Source organism: Alosa sapidissima, chromosome 2, assembly GCF_018492685.1.
Source record: "Alosa sapidissima isolate fAloSap1 chromosome 2, fAloSap1.pri, whole genome shotgun sequence".
In the NCBI taxonomy this organism is placed as follows: domain Eukaryota; kingdom Metazoa; phylum Chordata; class Actinopteri; order Clupeiformes; family Clupeidae; genus Alosa; species Alosa sapidissima.
Window position 1 is genome coordinate 31,883,323 of NC_055958.1, and position 21,747 is coordinate 31,905,069.

General features: G+C 44.1%; 1 protein-coding gene across 5 annotated transcripts in view; it reads right to left on the reverse strand.

Moving 5' to 3' along the window:
- Positions 1 to 9,661: 9,661 nt before the first annotated feature.
- The window catches only part of arhgef7a (Rho guanine nucleotide exchange factor (GEF) 7a), a 32,263-nt gene continuing 20,177 nt past the window's right edge, over positions 9,662 to 21,747 (reverse strand). Inside the window, exons 9-22 of one of the 5 annotated variants that reach the window (XM_042078038.1) lie at positions 20,956 to 21,078; positions 20,032 to 20,170; positions 19,542 to 19,601; positions 19,079 to 19,225; positions 18,667 to 18,753; positions 18,260 to 18,338; positions 17,930 to 18,069; positions 16,543 to 16,764; positions 16,057 to 16,150; positions 15,144 to 15,233; positions 14,260 to 14,430; positions 11,680 to 11,773; positions 11,370 to 11,424; positions 9,662 to 10,824 (exon numbers count right to left, since the gene is read on the reverse strand). In XM_042078038.1, coding sequence (XP_041933972.1) covers positions 10,702 to 10,824; positions 11,370 to 11,424; positions 11,680 to 11,773; positions 14,260 to 14,430; positions 15,144 to 15,233; positions 16,057 to 16,150; positions 16,543 to 16,764; positions 17,930 to 18,069; positions 18,260 to 18,338; positions 18,667 to 18,753; positions 19,079 to 19,225; positions 19,542 to 19,601; positions 20,032 to 20,170; positions 20,956 to 21,078 — 1,624 coding nt within the window. In that variant the 3' untranslated portion in view covers positions 9,662 to 10,701. Of the gene's footprint in view, positions 10,825 to 11,369; positions 11,425 to 11,679; positions 11,774 to 14,057; positions 14,431 to 15,143; positions 15,234 to 16,056; positions 16,154 to 16,542; positions 16,765 to 17,929; positions 18,070 to 18,259; positions 18,339 to 18,666; positions 18,754 to 19,078; positions 19,226 to 19,541; positions 19,602 to 20,031; positions 20,171 to 20,955; positions 21,079 to 21,747 lie in introns of those variants that run through there. The other 4 variants (XM_042078030.1, XM_042078054.1, XM_042078046.1 and 1 more) reach the window with 4 other exon arrangements.

Consider the following 21,747-nt stretch of genomic DNA (forward strand, 5'->3'; position numbering starts at 1 on the left):
CACGCACACACACACACACACACATACACACACACACACACACACACACACACACACACACACACACACTGAATACCCCACCCACAAATTCACACACATACTGTACTTTCTGTCAGCAGGCTGGTAAGGTCGCAGCACTAATCACACATGTTAGATAAAACAGTGGAGGTTAATGGCCCGCATCATTCTGGAGGATCTAGATAAGGCTGAGACTCCTACATCAGTCTGCTGAGCATATCCATTACTCTCTTCTCTCTTCTTCTTCTCTTTTCTCTCTCTCTCCCTTATTCCTCCTCTTTGTCTCTCCCCTCGTTCTCTCTCTTTCCCTTTCGCTGTCTCTGCATCTTATACTTTCCTTTCACTCTCCCCCCCACCTCTTGCATCTTACCGTCTCTATTCAAAAAGAAAGGATTGAGTAGAAGGGGGGAGATCAATATGTTTTTTAGAGGGGGGGGACTCCCTCATACCCCTACATTCAGACCTACTGTGTTGCCACTGGACACACACACACACACACACACACACACACACACACACACACACACACACACACACACACACACACACACACACACACACACACACACTAAAACCCAGCGCTTTGTTCCTCTGCCACCTCCACTCTGGATTTATGATGTCGGGCTACAAAGGAGCACGACCCAGACCCTTTTTTCCATTAGCCTATCAAATCTTTAATGGCCCAACGGTGAATGGGTTATCAGGCCTGTCCTGCAGACATAGGATTTACAGCAGTCACTCCCCTATTGTTTAAAACCTGTGTTAAAATGCATGCATGTGTTTTGTGTATGTGCGTGCTTGCCTGTGTGTGTGTGTGTGTGTGTGTGTTTGGCCGTTTGCATGGTTGAGCATGTATTGAAAAGCAATTACACATAGTTACACAAGAGTATGTGTTTTGTGTAGACATGGTGGTCCACCTGCTTTGTGTAGTCATGCACACATCACACACACACACACACACACACACACACACACACACACACACACACACACACCCTAAATATGCTACAGAATTAGATTCAAGACATATATATGTGTACTTAACTTCACTTGGTATTCAGATCTATGCTCTGAATTTTTGAATGACAAATAGACTGTGGCGACCAGAAAATAGCACTCGATTTCCTTTGCACTAATGCGGCCGATACGCGGTCACCCCAATCGATAGCCAGGGCCTGTGTGACTCTGACCATTACCCTGATTGAATCTACTGATGCACTCGCATAATACACACACACACACACACACACACACACACACAATCCACAGAAACATATTGACACACACACAAGCACAGGTACAAAGCCACACAAACATACTGATACTGACACACATACACACACACACACACACACACATACATACACACACACACACACACACACACAGGACAGGTGCTCATCTTCTGGTAACAACTGAAGAGTTGGACCAGTGCATTGCAATGCAGTAAGTAATGGCCTCTTACCAAAACTCCATCTGCTGATTTAGGGTCCGAGCAGTATTGAGATGCTTTAGGCACAAAGCGCTGTGTCACAAAGAGTAGATGGATTATACATGAATTGAATTTCAGATGACTGGCAGTCAGATACACAAGGTTGAATCCATCAGAGGATGTGCAACACACACCGATCTCTCACTCACGCACGCAGTCTGTCAAAGTCCTCGTGGATAAACACGATCATTGTGTGTGTGCTTGTGTGTGAGTGGGAGTGACAGAGAAGAAATACAAAAAAGAGAAGAGACTGAGCGTGAGAGGATAGAGAGAGAGAGAGAGAATGAGAGAGAGAGAGAGCAAGGAAGACAGAAAGAGAACAAACATTCAAGGAAAAGGGATATAAAGGGGGAAAACAGACCATCAAAATGAATTCACAAAATGAAATAAATGCCTTTGGCACAGACTGGTCTCTCCTTTCGCACTCGGTGTTTGGGGCAGTGGGGGTGGGGGTGTGGAGGTTGACATTTAGACACCTGTCAATCAAGCATTCAATAGGTGAGCCGCGCATGGGAGGCATTGTGTGGCCTGTCGTCGTGGCAACGGCCACATTTTCTCCAAAAGGAAAGAGAGGGGAGGGGGGGAATAGCAGCCTGCTGGGTCATGCTTTCTTCCCTACAAATGGTTCCTCAGGGTCCCCTTGGCGACTGTGGTCGAGTGGCAGTTTGAGGCTGCTTCGCCCTTTCCCCGTCGCTGCCTGCCAATTCCTCCCTCCCACCCGCCTCAAGCCTGGACGGCCACAGAGCTGCCAGGAGAGAGCCAGACTGGGGCACAAGCCTGAGACAGAGGCACTTGAACCCCAGAGAGCCGCCTCTCTCCTGGGTGCCCTCCGGTCCTCCTGCTCCAGACGGCAGCGTGTGCCATTTCCGCTGCTCTAATGTTGCCCTCATGCCTAACCCCTTCCATCAGTACTTGCTGGCAGAGGACAGCATGGCAGAAGAGTGTGCTTAGACCTCCACCACCAAAAAAAAAGAGAGGAGGGGGAAAATGAGAGAGAAGGGGGGAAACTAGGCCAGTATGTGCACGCACATATGGTTGCTGAGCGGATAATTAGGCTGAGAGAAGTGGTCTGTTTAGTTCCCGCTGTGTTTCGTTCTCTGCAAAGTTCTACCTGTACCTGGCCACTGCTTCACTCAAAAAATGGCTGAACAGTGGTCAGGAAATCACAAAAGAGCACCGCCGGGACCTCCCGCTGCCGTCTGAATGGAAGTTAACGCGAGAAGGGGGTGATTTGATATTCGGAAACAATTACGGAAACTACCTGCGGACGGCAAATACACAAAACTATTTAGTCATTTGTGTATCCCCATTTTATGTTTTGTGCAATGATAAAATCTAGGGTCTGCACGGGGAACTGTCGTCATAACGTGACAAATAAATAAGGGGAACTTATGCGCAATTATTTTCAGACTAAATTTCGCCGGTCAAATGTATCGCTAAATGTTTATTATCATTATTATTATTATTATTATTATTATTATACAAGCTGTAGCCTATACAATTGTAGGTGTATCAGTAGCGCAGGATATGTGTGGATGTCTGCAAACTGTCATTCTTTATACTTTCCCCCAATAGGCTATTACCCGAATCAATTTAATGACTGTTTTATGTGATATAACACGCTTTATTACCCCGATGTTTCAGCTCCGCCAGCGCATTTCTCCACACTGGAGTGGGCCCGTCTGTCTCTCCGGCAGCATTTGTGTCATTTCGGGGATAATCTCCGATCAAATTGCTCGGATTGCTGCCACCCTGTTTGCTGAGCGCCCGATTACCAGGGTCCAACGTGCCAGAGAGACATGCTGACCACCGTCCGCACTGTTTGCACAGCTGCTGCATGCGTCGCGCGCACCAGCGCATGGCCATTATTCTATAGGCGCTTTTATTCCGCAGTGGCTCACGCACGTGGAACTGGGCCCCTGTGGTCCGCGAACACTTGCGCTTCATGACCTTCCACAAGTTACAACAAAGTTGACCACTCACCCAAACAGCTTCAATGACACTAGTAGCCTTGGCTCCTCGCTTACAACACATTTTGCTAAAACAGTTGCAAATAATTGACTACAATATTGTCAATAAAATAACCTAACTTAATTATGATGAGAATAAATTGCTAAAAAGGGGGGTTGTTTCTATTAAAGCCAAAGACATAATCCTGAGCTCGACACTTAAATTTGTCATTGAATGTAGCCTACACATCATAAATATACTTAAACCATATTTGTGTAATTTTCACTTATAATACATGTATAGGCTACTTATTTCATTACATACAGCATTAGATACATCCTTATATTTTGTGTTGCACAAATGTGCAAATGTAAAACCAAACGAGAAACAAAAAGCAGGCATTTTGATTAACCAAATAGATCTTAATGCAGCCGTCGGATATTTGTTTTGTGCAGAGCCCCCTAAGGTTTACAGTGATGACTTTCTCTAAACGGCTTTATTTTCCTTCGCAATACTTTTGTATCACCTTACAGTATTTCTGCATTCCACACTGTTGTGTTGCCACGCAATTCACTTTGAGGTACTTGCAATAAGCCTAGGCCTTGTTTTACGCTCACTCGCAATGTTTTGCGTAACCTGGACAACACTTAAGTATTACTAATAAATGCAAAAGTACTGTGTAACGCAAAAAAAAAATAATACAAAAAAAATAAAGTGAAGTAATACAAACGTTTTGCTATGGAGCGCACGAATTGCTCATTTTATCATAATCAGTATGGACTCCATGGTTTTTGCTACTCGACGTGTTTTGAAAATATTAATTTTTTTACATTTCTCTTTACAGTAACAGCTAATTCCTCAAGCATGTCCCTCTTGTTAGTAAAGCACGCCCTCAAGCGGAACGCCAGTGTCTTGCACCAGTCGTCTCAGGTGCTGAATCAACACTTGCCACTAAATTATGTCCGCCTCAAATCACCATAGTGATATCCCAAGTTTAGGGTAAATCCGTTATTACAATTTCTCGCCTGGCGAAAATACAAAACTGGCGACAAATGTAGGCTATATATTTCTAAAGGTAGAAGTATTACACGAATAGACAGTTTGTGATTAATTTCCTTTTGGGTCAGTTACAAGTCTACGTTAAAAAAAAGACTGACGTCCTATGAATTTGAAAATCTTTAAAACACAATTTAATATGGCTTATTTTCCAAAGAAAGACCCTTGATTAATAGCTTACACACACATATATGTGTAGCCTATTATATTACACTATAGGTGCTCAATTTATGCATCAAATCGCACACCTGACCTATATTCCTTGTCCAACACTGACATCTGCTGATGCATTCTATCCATTTCTGTTCGTGTGGGAGAAGTCTAAAGTATTGAAACAGTCATGCTATTTGGCTAATTATTGGGGTTAGCAAAGCTTTGCAACTCTCGAAAAAGTGGTGTATGCATATTTCATTTAATGTGTTCAGTGATCTAGTCGACCACATCACATTAGCCTACTTTTACATTAGAGTAGGCTAACATCTTCTCGTACTGAAATCATATACTTAGGTCACAGTGCTGTGATGAAGCATGGTTTCTTTACCTACAGTTTATACATTCAGGGATGATTTGTCGCCGTGAAGCACACAACACAGAGCTCCAGTTGTGGTTGTAGGCCTACCCATTGCATGGCAATTCGAAAATACATGGAAACTCTGCTGATGGAGACACTAATTGTGGTACAAAGTGTTTATGTTAGTTAATTTCTTTAGAAATCTGAAATGTCCGGCAATGTTTCTAATAGTGCGGACGGATCTTAAGTCTTTGATGTTAACTTTAGTGATAGACAGTCTATCAACCTCATCTAAATCTTTGCTTTAATCCATGGGGAGGGTGGTGGCAGCCAAATTTGATTGGCTGTTGAGCTCACATATCAACAGTCTTTCACGTAAACCGAAAATTAATCGCGTAGAAGACTGACCTCTAATGGCAATGTCAATTATTTAATATTTTGTTTCTGAACCAGTTTGTCAGCTATGATAAAATGATCAACTTCTTTGTCACATGGCGTTGATAAAAACAAATCCATCGGTTCAGACCATTTCTGTCCTCCTTTATCTGCAGCACAGGTGACGTAGGCTACATCAAACTTGTGAAGTTCGCTTGCACTCCCCATTGGTCTATCGCAGCGAGATAAAATGAAAAACTAGCACACATATCGGTTCTCCGTCACACCCTCCAATCTTGCTTTCAGCCTCTTACGCACACATGTACTGAGTAAAAATGTTTACTTACTGTTCATGGTCGTTGTGTGTGTCCTCGGGCATCAATTCACTAAGGTCCTCAAGATACCCGGTACATCCTTGGTAGGCTACACTCTCTCCCGCAGGTAAATGTGTTTGATACTGAAATGAACCGAGGAGCTATTGATCGTCAGCACAAATATAAGTCCAGAACGTTGTACCGCAGGATTTCGTCAAAAGAAAGGTAAAGGTTGTTTGTTGAAGATGAGCTAATCAATGCTGCATAACCTTTACAATAGAAAACAAAACAAAACAATTCCCTCATGAGTAATGCAACTCCTCAGTGTGGACATCAGAGACAAGGTAAAATATATCTTGGTAAGCTCTAGACTATAGACAGCTAAAATGTTTGCTTGTTTTGCAGTACATCAAATATCCAATCAAATATCCAAATAGCAGCTGTAGAATCAGGTTCAGGGAAGGGTGACACCAAAAGGACTCAGGCATGCCACTGCTTAAAAAAAAAAAAGGCAGGTGTAGGTCACACCAAAGTTCAAGAAGGAATCCTGTCCAACAGTGTAAGGACTGGAACTATAGGACAGATGTAAGACATTCCCATCATGCACTCTGCTTCAGGTCATGTCACTGCCAAATGCAATATCCTCCTGATGATATCTTAAAATCTAGCCCCAATAATCTGCAAAAAGTCTTCCGTTTAAGAATCACAAAAGCAAAAAAAAAAAAAAAAAAAAAAAACACTCTCCTCCGGACCTTTCTCTCACCCATGGGACACATCCAGGTTCACATCCAGTGACTGTGGTCCAAAAGGTGAGCAGGCAAAAGGGAGACTCCGCTGAGAGGAAGTTCTGCAAGAGGCACGGCAGGTATGATGAAAAGGATCAGCGCAGGAGGAGGAGTTGAGAAGAATAGAATGAGACTCAGAGAGAAAAGTGACAGTTTCAAAAAAGCGAGGCAAAGAGCAAAAAGTGACGGTGAGATAGACAGCATACAGAAGAATAAAGAGAGAGAGAGAGAGAGAGAGAGAGAGAGAGAGAGAGAGAGAGAGAGGATGAGTGAATGCCATAGCAAGCCAGCCAATGTCTGACTAACCTGGCAACTGAAAAGGCTTCGGATCCAGCCCCTACCTCCCATGGTCTGCAAAAAAAAGCCATAGGTCTCCTCTTGCCTTCCAGCCTCTCCTAAGCATGAATACATTACTATCCACACAATAACACTGCTTATTGTTTATGAATTACCAGCCTTCCGGCCAACAAAGGATATTTTCATAAGAAAACTAATTCATTTCAGCTCCTATTTGATTAGGGGAGAAGAAAGGAAGCCCTTTGGTCAAAGCCCCTGAGGACTCAATGTTTTTATTCATTCCTGTTCAATAGGGCTTTATTGCTTCCCCTTTCAGAACCTGACGGTGGAAAGCTTTTAGAGTTAAACATTGACAAAAAATTATTGGGTGGCTGTTTTTTTTTTCTCCTCCGCTGTCGTCGTGCAATAACAAACCCCTTCAAAAGGACACCGAGTCCCTATCCATCCATCCATCCCCCCCTCTCTCTCTCTCTTTTCTGTCTTTTCTTCAGCCAAATTGTAAAGGCTGGAAATTAATGACAGACAGTAGAAAGAAAGGATGGAACGGGCGAGAGAGGGAGAGAAAGGCAGAGCGCGCTGCTCAGCCACAATACATGTCAAATCTAAATGATCACTGGCCACTGAAAGGAACCTAAGAGGGGTGAAAAGGGGAGAGGAAGGGAAGAAAAGGACGAGCTCAGAAGTGTGTGTGTGTGTGTGTGTGTGTCCACTTTTTCATATAGTAATCAATAGGTGATGTCCTAAATACCTGGCTACTCTCTCTTTCAAGGACAAGTTTCTCAGCCTAACAAAGTCAAGTGATTAACATTGAGGACATGGAGAAGGGCACCAACAGGTGTGTCTGTCTCACCTGGGCAAGTTGGACACGTGCTTCTAAGGCACCCACTCAAGTCTCTCTCAACACACACACAGCTATCCCTTGGTAGTGGACTACATACATGAAAAAGTGTGTGAGTGTGTGTGTGTGTGTGTGTGGGGGGGGGGGGGGGTCATTTCATACCCTTTGTTAAAGCTAAGATGGACAGAGTTGAAACACGAGCCTGAACACACAACGTGGCTGCCCCCAAGTAATGCGACTGTGACAGCCCGTTTCTCTCTCCCAAACTACACAAGAGAAACGGGACGAAAGAAAGGGAGAGAGAGGGAGGTAAAAAAAGAGAGAGAGAGGGAGGGGGGGGGGAGAAAGAGAGGGAGTAAAAATGAAAGGCCAACCTGGCATTTATCTCCAGGTTTTATCTATACGGCAAAGGATAAATCAGGATAAATCAGGGCGTCTTTTTTTCCACAGGGCTCGGTTCCCCATTGTATTTATGCAGGAATATTTAACAGTAGACAAAAGGTGACTTTCTCCTTATTCATCGGCGAACAAGGCGACGCTGGCATTCTGAAAAGGGTGACATTTGAGCTTTTTGCCAACACTAGCAAAATTATATCCTTTCCATTGTAAATCAATGAAGTAGAATCATCGCCCACAAAAGGAGTAGATTGCCTTGTCACTGTAATAAGGCCTGCATGGTGAATACACAACCTTCAGACACACACACACACACACACACAGTGCCAGCGCGTCAGGAGGAAGAAAGGCACAGATCACAGCGACATCATCATTATCATCATCAGTACCCCACCCAACAATATAAAACTCTTTAAGAGCTGGACTCCACTATGGCCTTTTATTACAGTTGTTCCCATTCTCATAACAGGAATGTGACCAGGGCAGGGTGGAGTGTGGAGACAAACCCTAAGTCAAGATCATCCACTCAAGTGCTGTTGCCATCTAGGTGAAGCCCTGTGCAGTAACAAAAAGATATTTTCTTGCTGTTCATGAGGCGACGGTACAATCAAGCAGAAAATATTTCATTGTTGCAGAGACAACAATTATACTCTGTGAGGCGTCACAATGAAGTCTCTTCTCAGCAATATAATACATCTTCTCACTTCTTGTATTTTGATGGGTTCATTGGGAGTTGAGCCGCTACACTGCTCCCACACACAGGTATTGCATGACCACAGCACTAACACAGCACCAAGGCTGCAGGTTTCATACCTAAAGAGAACACACACTGAAAACAAATGCGTCGCTGCACTGTGCTATGAGCCATTTCCATAAAAGCGCCAGTCAAATGGAAACACACAATGATGAGCTCAGTTTCTGCACAACTATAGCCTGAACATGGACGGCATATATATATATATATACACTATATGTATCTGGAAATACAACCAAACCAGTTGGCACCAGTATGTGTACAGAATAGGCAATATCTAGCCAGTTAAAACAGACAGAAAAATGAAGACTTTGTTTAAAATTGTTCTAAATTGTTCCTGTGTGACTTAATTTATCATCTGACTGCCGTGTCATAGGATCAAGCGTTTCTAATCGACTTGACATGAAATGTTAATGTAACAACAATTGTAAAAGCCTGCAAGTCATTGGCCTTTGGAGACAAAAGATCAGGTCATAATTACATAGATTTGTGCTTACAAGCAGCTCCTTTGGATTATCTGATGAAGCGGTGGTAATTAATGTTAATAAGGGTACAACAGGGGCAGTCACAATCTGTCAGGGCGTATTGGTGCTCACTTGCTCACAGGTACCAGGGCATCGAAACACAGTTGTCATGGAAATATCTGCAGTGCGTGTCTTATTGTCTCGTTCCAAATGTCACGGTGACAGAGAATGTCCTGCAATGTGCAGGGGTATTGCCAGGTCCGCAGAGTCTGAGTAATAGTGACCGGTTTATTTGTTTGCCAGTCTTGAAGTAAAATGGAACTACAACAGAATGACTATAGAGGGAGGAAAAACATATAAGGAACAAAGTGTTTAGTTTGAAGTTTTAATAGAACCCATCTTGGAATGGTCTGAAAAACAGTAGAGGTCTTTATTTACAGTTTTGTATGTACAGAGGTTGGTGTTTTCAGAAACATAGTGCGAGACTGAAAAATAAATAAGCTTTTTGACTGAATGTTCTAAGACTCAGGATCACACCTCTTGGCTTTGTCAGCTGCAAGTTTCACAAATAAAATGAAGGAAAAAAAAACTACAATTAAAAAACATGTTGTGCATTCAAGGCATTGAGCTTTTCCTGCACATTGTACCTCAGGGGTCACATAAAACATAAGATTGTACCTTTTTGAGTACAAGGGGAGGGGAGTCGCAGGGGAGAAGGCGAAACCAGTTTAAAGCCACTGAAAGTTTAATTTGAAAGAGTGGAAATGGAAGGAGAACATGCTGAGGACGGCATGTGTTTGCATTATATATATATTTACATTATTTTTTAAAAAGTCAGTTATATAAATTTAGTACCTCTTCACCGCATCTCTCTCGACCACAAACACACACAAAAACACGCACTTGTCTACGGTTCACGCCCTAGAGTGGTTAAGACCCATCCTGAAAGTTTTGCATAAAAATCCTGTTTGGAATCAAACTGAGGTCCATAACTTGGCATAATTACTTAAGTCAGGTAATCCAGCCTGATTGAATGATGTTTATTCCTGAAAACAGAATGCGGTTGCAAGTCCCCATAGTGATGCATGGTTGTGTCCTTTCCCCTGCATTGATTGGTCAGTGAGGCTGGAATGAGAGGCACAGGGGGTGGGGCAATAGACCGCTGGCATCACTGTGGACGGTACCCTTGGTCAGTACATCAGCAGGACGGCAAGTTTAGAATTCTCACTCGCCTTAACCACATAGCACACGCACACACAAACATACTTGAATTTGCAGGCATGTACAGTTACACACACACACTTTACATGCTCACCTGTATGTTTGTGTTACCATATGCTTGCAGACACACATCCCTTCAACAGGGAAAGACCCATGCAAGCAGATCAAATGTACCAAAAATGTCACACACTCACACACACACACACACACACACACACACACACGAAAACTCATAAGTTGGTCTCATCCCAGGATGGGTCGTTCAGGTTCTTTAAGACTTTCCTTACAATCTTCTCCAGATCTTTTCGTGCTCTCTGCTCCTCCTCCAGAGATCGTTTCATCTTTTTATTGTCCTTCAGAGAGGAGACAACAGGCCATTAGAGGTCATCACAACAATAATGTGCAATAAAGCTAGACAGCAAACATGTAGAAAAAGCTTTTGAACTACCAGGCTGCTCCTAGTACTGACTTAACCTCATCTATAGAATTGTGCGGATTTCTCCACCTATAGATCTGGACAGTACTACCATGTGCTACCTTATTAGACTGCCAAGTAGTACACAGTCGCTGACTCTACTACTGGTTTAGTGAGACACTCTGGATGGTCTGAGAGAACATAGTTCTGGAACCTCTCGGACTTCCAGAGGAACCAGCTTGGAATTCTGGGTCTTCCAGAGGGAACATTGTTCTACTAGAACTTACTTAACTACTAACTTAACTGTTAGAACTTAACTAACTAATTTAACTGTTAGAACTTACTTAACTAACTAACCTGTTGAGTACGGTCACAAATAGGTGACGTCTGACCAGACACTTTGTGCTCCCTTTCAGGCTACGAGACGCTAGATAAGGAGAACATTTCTGCCAGCGCTCAACAGCACACTCCACCATCGATTACCTGTTTCAGCTCCCGCACCTCATCTCTTAAGGCGTACACTACGTCCACCAGGCTCCTTGAAGAAAATAAAAGGGCAAGTGAAGTTAAAACAAAAAGATCACCCCCAAGCTTTCGTCCTCAACCTGGAAGAGCATGACTGAGTGAAATGAAATGAACATGTGCATGTGTACACCTGGGATATGCTGTGTGTGCCTGAATAAAGGGATAATCAGCTAAAGTGCAATACAACCCAACTGCATAAGTGTCCCTTCAGGTGAGACTAATCAAACAGTGTCCTAGCTTCTCTGCGAAGTCTGATCAGAGTTCTTACTTCTCCTCGGAGACGGTCTGACCGTTGCTCTTGGTCTCCTCGACGATGATCCTCTCTGGAAACAGTGCGGACGGTCCCGTGTCACGCCTCGTGCCTGTTTCGAGAAAAAAAGAAGAAGAAAGAAAGCGCCCGCAGTTTGCAGTCAGACCCCCAGCGAACACTGATCACAGATGCCTGACTGGCTGAAGAGACAGGTGGATTGATTGACAGATTGATAGGCTTTCATCATTCTGATCCAGTGTGAGGTGTCAGGAGGAGAAAAGACAAAACTCAAGTGGGGTTGTTGTGAGTGATGGGGACTGGGTTAGTCAGTCATGCAGAGTAGCACCATCCAAGAGAAGGAACAAAAGGGAGAGGACAGACAATAGAGCTTTAACAAAAGCTGTTAAGGGCGTACAGGCTCAAGGTGATTGGCACTGGTGAAACTTCAATGTTTCTCCACCCAGCAATAAGGAAAACGCCGGTGTTGGCGAACCACCGAGAATGGCGTGACTGACCGGCGGAACAATGTATGAGGCTCACTCGCGCTCACAAACTCACAAAAATACTATAAGACAATCTAACAAATCAAGATTTATTCAAAACGTATAATACATTGTTTCTGTTCCTCAGTTAGGATTTTGATTTTTGACTTTTTTTTTAACAACCATTTTAGTACTGTTTCATTTTACGTTTTCCGTAAAACATCACTTGCAAGGTTTACTTCGTACACAGCATTGGAATAGATACGGTACAACATTGGAAAAGACCCAAAGTCCCAATTCTCTCTTTTTTTTTTGTTTTCTCTCGACGACAGTATTGAGTCACAAAGAATAGAACACAACACGTATTGTAGACTTTATATTCTCTTATTCTTTGATCTAATACTTGCAGGATGTTTGGCAAGACAGTTATTTCTATGTTGTTGCCTTGAAGAAAGAAAAAAAAAAAAAACAACACTTTTTACAATAATAAGGACAAAGAATAGGAGGGCTCACCCGCTTCGTAAACATTGAATGTCTGGAGCTTGGAAACAGAGTGGGGGAAAGAGAGAGAGAGAGAGAGAGAGAAAGAAAGAGAAGAGGAGAGAAAATGGAGAGAGGAGAGAAATATAGAGAGAGGGTGAGAGAGAAGTGAGGACAGAAAGACAGAGAGAGAAAGATCGAGGGAGAAAGAGAAGAGGAGAAAAAACAGAAAAAGAAAGGAGAAAGATGGAGAGAGAGAGAGAGAGAGAGAGAGAGAGAGAGAGAGAGACAGAAAAAAAGAGAGAGGAAGAAAAGAGGGAGAGATTTCACCCCAAAGGCTCAGACATCTGCCATCTCTTCATATTTATAGCTCTCATACTGTACCTGATTTACAACAGAATCACAACAACCCATCAAGAACAACACCACCAACATCAACACATTTGTTTTGTAAACTTTCATACCATTTCAGCGTAAACGTTTGACACAGTCATAAACTCTTAAAACACACGAGTAAAGGAAACTTACAAACAAGCATACCGTAAGTGTACAAAAATATTTTTTAAAATACAGTACACATATAAAATTAAGAATTCAGGGGGGGGAATCGTTAATACATGACAAGAGTTTGTGCAACTGTCCCAACACTACCTGCAGCATTTATGACCTTGAACAAATGTCATTTCATTATTTCTACCTTGATTTGTGCTGAACTGGTACTGAACACCAAATTTCATTTTCTGTTAACACCATGTTTCCATAGTAGTCATTAGAAGAGGAAGTTTCTTAACAATACTACCTCTCTTGATTCCTTTGTCACTACCCGTTGGTACTAAATTGGTTCCTAGTTGTTGAAATTGTCCAGTAATCCTTGATCCTAAAATTATGTTAACCTGGTAACTTCAACCTCAAGACAGAACCAAAATTGTGATATACACAGAACACACACACACACACACACACACACGTCAAAAGAGAGGGTCTGTAGTTGGAGAAATAGGAAGTCCAAACCTCACTATGGAGAGAGCATCTCCTGCAAGGCCTTCACTTCAGTCAGGTTTACTTCAGTTAACAGGTAACAGTAGAGCAGCTCTGATGGTAGAAGCCCATGGGCTGTTTTTTTTTTTATTTATTTATAAGGATGAATTATAAATGGTCAGGGGTGGGGGTGGGTGAGGAGCATTCCCGTGCAAAATAAAAGCGGCATGAATGAATGATAGGAGATCAAAGGGAGCGGTTGAGTGGTCAATCGACAGGGCATAACCGATAAGTGCATACACATAATAAACAATAAATAAATAAACAAATAAATAAATATGTACACATACAGAGAGAGACAGAATCAAAAATCAACACAGAGACAAACATGTAGCCTGGTTAAATTGCATACAAAAATAAATAAATAAATAAATAATAATAATACAGTGATGAATAAATACACATGGATTAATAGAGCAAATAAATAAATGGCAAATAAAAACAAACAATATAAGAAGCCAACTCAAAGGACTGGTCTAAGAGACTGCACTATGGAGGGAGTGTGTGGGGGGCGAGAGGAGTGCCGAGGTCATCATTTGGTTTTCGTTTGTTTGTTTGTTTTAGTTCTGGTGGGAGATGTAGGAGCTGCAGCTCTTACGAGTCATGGGCCCCATCCTGTAACTGTGGGCCGTCCATATACTGTCATAGTCCGAGTCCTCCGACAGGTCCGAGCTGCCCTCCGGCCGCGACACGCTGCTACGGTGGCCCAGAGGGTCCACACTGGACTGGTCCAGCACGTGGTTGTGCATCAGGTCTGTCCCTTGCCATGCTACGTGGGTGGTGGTGGTGGTGGTGGTGGTGGAGGGAGGGGAGGGGAGGGGTGGAGAGCGTTGATGTGGCGGGAGAAACCATATGATGTTGGGAGGAGGGGGTGTGAACATGGCGAGGGGTGCCGAACAGACCATGTGGAAAGGAAAAGGGGATGGGGTGATCAAATGACCAAATGGAAATTAAAAAGGTTTGAAGAAATAAAATATTAAATAGACGGCGGATTTTGGAAATGATGCATGAAGAAAAAGCGTAAATAATAAAACAAGGGATGAATTAAATAATAGATGAAGGCGTGATGATCAGAACAACCCGAAAAAGAGAGTGAGATGAGGAAAAAAATATCAATAAGATGTCAGAGTGAGTGAAAGAAGAGAGAAGAGGAGAAGAGAAGAGGAAGAGAGGATACTGTTAAAAGAGGGTAAGGAAAAGCGCTGTTACACATCTGTACAGAGCCAGCCTCAGAACAGGTGAGCAGTTTGAAACAGTGGGACAGGCATCTTTAGGGTGGCAAGTTTACTAACAACACTGTGCAGTGTGTGTGTATTCACAACGAGTGTATTGGTTCTGGCACATTTGGGCACAGCTAAAGCAGAAACAAGAAACATGACCATAAGTGTGTGAGAGTTTCAGTGTGTGTGTGTGTGTGTGTGTGTGTGTGTGTGTGTGTGTGTGTGTGTGTGTTTGTGTGTGTGTGTACACATGTAAACATACTTGAGTTGAGAGTCTGTCTGGTCTTGGCACTCGTGCAGTAGGCCTCGATCACCTTCAGGATCTGAGCATCCTCCTCCAGAGCTGCCGTACCTGGACAGGTAAGAAGAGAGGAGGAGCAGGGAGGAAGAGAGAGAGAAGAGGAAAGAACAGAGACAGAGAAGCGATAGAAGGAGAGAGAGGAAAGGAGAGAGTAGGAGAAGAGAGAGGGAAAAGTAGACAAAGAGAGGAAAGGAAAGGAAATGAGAGAAGAGAGGAAAGGAGAGAGAGAAGAGAGGAAAGGAGAGAGAAGAGAGGAAAGGAGAGAGAAGAGAGGAAAGGAGAGAGAAGAGAGGAAAGGAGAGAGAGAAGAGAGGAAAGGAGAGAGAAGAGAGGGAATGAGAGAGAAGAGAGGGAATGAGAGAGAAGAGGAGACGGAGAGAGGAGCGGGTTGGCAGATAAAGAGGAAGAGAAAGTGGAAGGCAACACACAGCTTTACACATGGGGGGGGTCACACAGTATCAATGTTAAGTCATGTATTCATGATATAACCAACTGCAGGGCAGGGATGCCCTATCAAGTTCTACTATGATGTGCACTACTACAATATTGTGTCCTGTACTGCTGTGTTCTACTATTGATGTGCACTACAATATTGTGTCCTGTACTGCTGTGTTCTACTATTGATGTGCACTACAATATTGTGTCCTGTACTGCTGTGTTCTACTATTGATGTGCACTACAATATTGTGTCCTGTACTGCTGTGTTCTACTATTGATGTGCACTACTACAATATTGTATCCTGTACTGCTGTGTTCTACTATTGATGTGCACTACACTATTGTGTCCTGTACTGCTGTGTTCTACTCTGTGAAATGAGCAGTGCTGTGCTGAGCAGTGCATTGTGGGGAGGGTGCTGCGGAGATGGTAACGTACTCTTGCGCAGGGCAAACTCCTCATCAGATGGTTTCCTCTCAGGCTTACGCTTGGGCAGCAGCTTCTTCATGCTCTTGGGGCTTTTGCTGAGGTCCTGCTGCACACACACATACATACCGTGAGGAAAGTCTGGTATATATTATTCATCACACATATCATCCTAACATTGGTATCAGACTATTGTTGACTGATATCGGCCTATCTGCAAATAACATGACATTTATCGATGGTGGCTGATGTTTATCTGTTACATCACATAAACTCTGGACTAGCTAATTGGCTGTTATGCATGGACTGGTACGTTCAGAGGCAGTGCTAAGACGTTTTGGATATCTTTTTATAATTCATATTTCTGTATCCCTGTCACATTTAGCTAAATAGATAATAAAACAGCACAACAGAGGGGCAGACCGACACACAAGCAAACAGATAGATGCCGCGCCCCCCCCCCCCCCCCCCCCCCCGCCCCACACACACACACACTACCTCCTTGTAGCAGAGTGCGGCGGAGGGCCTGAGGGGGGGCGCGGGGCGGAGGCAGCTGAGGCTCCAGGGCTTCTGGGTCTTGGGCGGCTCCAGAGGGCCCCACATCATGGTGCTGTGAGGGGCCCCATGGGAGGAGGGGTGCGGCAGCGTGTGGTAGGCAGGGCCCACGGTCAGCCCCCGGCTCTCCGACTGTCGGGACGGAGTCAGGGGGTGGGATGGGAGCTGGAGAGGGGAGGAGACCGCTATTATGGCACTCATCATCAAAGCCAAACAAACGGCCTTTAGTCAAACACATTATGATTTAGAACACTTAAGGGTACTATATACTCGCCACTCCCGACCGGTAGCACGACAATGTGACGTCAAAATTGCGTAATTTCCTCTGTCGCACGAGAAATTTCAGCCTCGCGCAGGCAGGTCGTGCACGAGGTTTTTTTTTTCCAGATGCGCGTGACAAGCAGGATGAGCTTGAAGCCAAGATCAGGGAGCATGCGTCCCTCTATACAGACATCAACCACGTTCAGGCATTTCATATAGCCTAGCCCACATCTTAAATAAACATGATGTTTGAATAATCAGTTTGAGAAGAGAGGGAAATTAACTTGGCTACGTTACCAGCAAGAGTTCGTGATTTTTAAATAGTTTGCTGGATAAGTTAATGAAGCTACCAGATAGAGATGTAACACAGGGAATTAAGATGAAAGAACTAGGACCCAGGGACATGGCAATAATCCAGCAAAAGGCAACAAAGATATTTATTTTCAACCAAAGGATATCTGCATGAAAAAAAAACTCTTTCCACCTTAGGAAATTACACAAACTCATCTCTCAGCACCAGCCAGCTAGCTGAAATTTCCCTCGGGATGAATAAAGCATGGTAATGATGGTAGTTGTGAATAGCAGCTACCGAAGTCTGAAGCATAATCACAGAGGTAGTTTTTACTGCCATTGAGGCCAATGGCAATTCAGGAGAATATTGCAAATAGTATCGCGACCACCACGCGCGAGTATAAATGGTTACGGCGCTCCTGCGACGTCACATTGTCGCGCTACCGGTCAGGAGTGGCGAGTATGTTGGACGCTTTAGAGGCCTCAAAAGGTTGATATAAGCACGTAATCATTTTTCATGTACAGTAAAATGGAAATGATGCATCATATGCATTATTATTAGAACTACAGTCAGGCTCTTCGGGATAGCAACTGAGAGACCAGGTAAAGCAAGGGTCTACTAGTACCAACGGAATGGATTTAGTAGTGGACTTGTGGATAAAGAAAGATGCAGGTCGCATCAATGTCTAGAGACCGTGTCCAAGTAATGCTAGCTTGCCATCCTTCCAGACACAGATGGATGAATGTGTTGGCAGGGCCAGGGAGGGGGGGCACTGACCGTGTGGCAGGGCACGGTGAGGGGCTTGAGGCTGGGCGCGGTCATGGAGGTGTGTTTGGTCTGGCGCGTCAGGTGATCCAGCCAGTCCTGCTGGTCCTGCTGTGTGAAGCACATCACCCTGATCCGCTCAAACATGCTCCCTGCAGCACACACACACACACACACACACACACACAAAAGGAATCAGTAACACATCAGATGAAATCTTTTTTCTCAAAATAATAAAACATTTTAAGATAAAAAACTTCAACAAGACATTCTAGCAGTAGCAAAACCTTCTGCTAAACAGCAACAGTAGTGTTGGGTGGGTGTATATATTCAGACTCTTACCAGACAGCTCAAAGGCATTTTTGTGGCTTTCAGACTCGTCTAGTTTGGTCACCATCATGCCCGTCAATGGCAGCTTCCCCTGAGAGAGACGCATTGAAACTCAGAAATCAAAACATCCATTTCTTCACACCATGTACAATGCATGCCAGACAGGGTTTTTTTTTAATTTTTTTTTTTAAGTCCAACTGAACACGCTGTTCTCAGCAAACACTTAGCACTGCCATTGATTGAAGTTGAACTTCATCTTTTTTCCTTTTCACCAGTCTCTGTTCTTTCTATTCACTCTCATCTTCATCTCATCCTTCATATTCTCTCAGTCTTTGTGTCCACTAGAGTAGACTCTCCAGCTCACATGTACTCTTGTTGTCCTGGTGGTCTCTCTCTCTCTCTCTCTCTCTCTCTCTCACCTGAAAGATGAATCCACTCATCCTGGGGCTGGCAGAGAGGAGGAGCAGCACGTGAGGGAAGAGCAGGAGGTAGCGCTCATGTCTCTCCTACAAACACAAAACAATTACCAGTACATTCATGCTAGTCTAGAACTACTGAAAATACTGATAATGATAATAATAATAATAATAATAATAATAATAATAATAATAATAATACCTATTTTTCTATTTCAAATTGATTTATTGATTGATTGTTCAAATGACTACACAACATTCTGATTTATTGTTTTTCCCCATTTTTGATGCATTGAGTTATTGATCTTCTAAATCAGCCTGCATATGTGTGTGTATATTTCACCGCAGTAGTGGGTCATGGCCCTGTGAGCCACCTATGTGGCGGTGGGGCCCTGAGCTCCTCTGAGCTGCTCACCTCGGAGCTGTGGCTCTGCACCATGGCCTGACTGATGTAGAGCACGGAGCCCAGCGTGTGGATGTCCTCGCCCTCCCACAGCCGGATGCTCTCCGTCAGGATCTGCAGCTCCAGCTCCTTGCGCTTGCGCACCTCCTGACACTGCGCCTGTTGCCGTGGAAACGCACACACGCAGACACACAGACGTGCATGTGTGTATGCGCATCGTTAAGTTGCAGTCTCCATGGAAACTAAAGTCACACCCATTATGACACAGCAGAATGATGAGTGATGTTCAAAACTGACAAGTAGACCATACAGAGGTGCACAGGACAGCAGAATAGGAGAACATTGAATAGCAACGCTTCAGTTTAAGGTTATACTGTCAAGACACTTGTGTAGTATGTGTACAGTCTGCTGTTTAACAGGGCTGCTCTTACCAACACACATATTTCTCATTTAGAGACAGTGACCAGCGACTCACCGAGAGGCTTTTGAATGTAGTCATGCACTTCTGAATGTCCGGCCTATCAGGATGACCCTCCTGAGAGAGAGAGAGAGAGGGGAAAAAAAAGAGAGAGAGAGAGGGAGAGAAAGAGAGAAACAGAAGCCGTGCAGGCAGGTTAAATCTCAGCACATCACTTGATGAGCCAATTATGTGGAGAGGAGCTCTAGGCTTTCAAGAACACTCTAGAACTCTCAGTGAAGCACACACACATACACGGTCCTACACACACTCTAGTCTCCTGGGGGCATACCCACACTCCTGGGGACAGACAGACTAGAAGGAAAAGGAAAAACAAAAAAGGAAAACACACACTCTACTCACACACACACACACACAACATGCTCAGACACCTTTACCACTCTCTCTCTTGCAAACATACAGACTCTCCTTTCCACCACTCTCAGCCAATTATAGCACATGACACACACACACACACACACACACACACACACACACACACACACACCTCCATGTGCCGCTCAAGCTCCTTGAGCAGGGTGGGGTACTTGTCGAGCCTCATGAAGGGCTTACTCAGGCCTGTGGTCAGGGTGAGGATGCCGGGACTGCTGGCCCCTTTACTCTCCATGAACTCCCCCAGCTCCTCACTGGACACATAGAGAGGAGGGGGGGAGAAACAGAGAGAGAGAGAGCGAGAGAGAGCGCGAGAGAGAGAGAGAGAGAGAGAGAGAGAGAGAGAGAGGAGGGGGGATAGGGGGGAGGAGGGACAGAGTGAGAGTTTAACATATCTCTAATAGATCATTGTCTACCGTACTAACGTCAATTACACCACTAAGACATTAACATCATCAAACCCTTCCCATGTCTCCAAATCACACTGAAAGAGATCGCCCATCCTCTGCAATCTCATCACACCACCCCCAGGCACTTGAAAATGTCATAACACCATTAAAAGTTAATGATAATTTTAATTTAGGGATTTAATTTATTTAATTTAATTTAGGGAGGGAGGGAGTGAGAGAGAGGGAGGGGAGGATAAGAAGAGAGAGAGAAGGGGATGGTGAACGATGGAGAGAGAGACAGAGGGAAAAACAGGGAGAGCAATAGAGAGAGTTAGGGAGCTGCCAGGCAAAGACATAGACAGATGGAGAGATCACGAGAGGCTGAAATGAAGAAGAAAGACAAAGGAAGAGGGGATGAGGAAGAAAAGGCAAGAAAAAAAGAAAACAAAAGAGAAGACAGACTAAGAAGAAAGATAAGAAGGGAAGTATGAACTATTAGACAGTAAGGACACAGCGACAACCGGGGGCAACCAAACATAACAACGCACACAGTAAACCCTGCCAACAACAACCCTCATTTCCATAAACCCGTTTCCACCTCCCTCAGTCTCGCTGCACAGCCCCTGGGGTGGAATGGGAGCGTAACGCACCTGTGCTCCATCAGAACGTTGACAGTGGAGGGGTGGTTGGAGCAGTAGCACACGTACAGAGACTTCATCTGGGGGATGAGCTTGAGGAAGAAGCCTCCCACCCTCTGCTGCGTCTCTGGGTGTCTGATGACGGGAGAGGAAGACAGCCAACCAATCAATCAATCAATCAATCAATCAATCAATCAATCAATCACTGTAGTCACACTACAGAATCTGTCATGGAAATTATGTAAATGCATATGTGGCTTTCCATTTTTTATGTGGCTTAATTTGTGAAGTGTAGATGAAGTGGGATTGACACCTGTTCATTAAAAACGTTCTCCACTAGATGTCAGTAGTGAGCTGTAATACCCTCAGGGAACTGTGCATAAAAGTGTGGTGAATCTCTGCAGTGGAAAACAGCCACTCCCTGTTCAGCCAGATGATGGCAAAACAAGTTGGGAAAGTCTACCGTTTGTCATAATGTATGGAAATCTGTCTGGAATGCTTAGAGTTGTTCTTTAGCCCAACTGACAAAGACAGGCAGTCCTGCAATTCCCAGAATGCATAAGTGCTGATAAACAAATCACTAAGTTATTTCGGGTAAAAGCACTGCTAAATAAATGGAGGGTAAAGCTTCAAGCATCTTTAGCTATGGGTTCTGGGATGGGCCTCTGGGCTAGGGGGTGAGTGTGTCCGCGTGTGTCCGCGCGCGTGTGTGTGTGTGTGTGTGTGTGTGTGTGTGTGTGTGTGTGTGTGTGTGTGTGTGTGTGTGTGTGCGGCTGTGTGCGCGCACGTGTGTCAGTGTTTGGG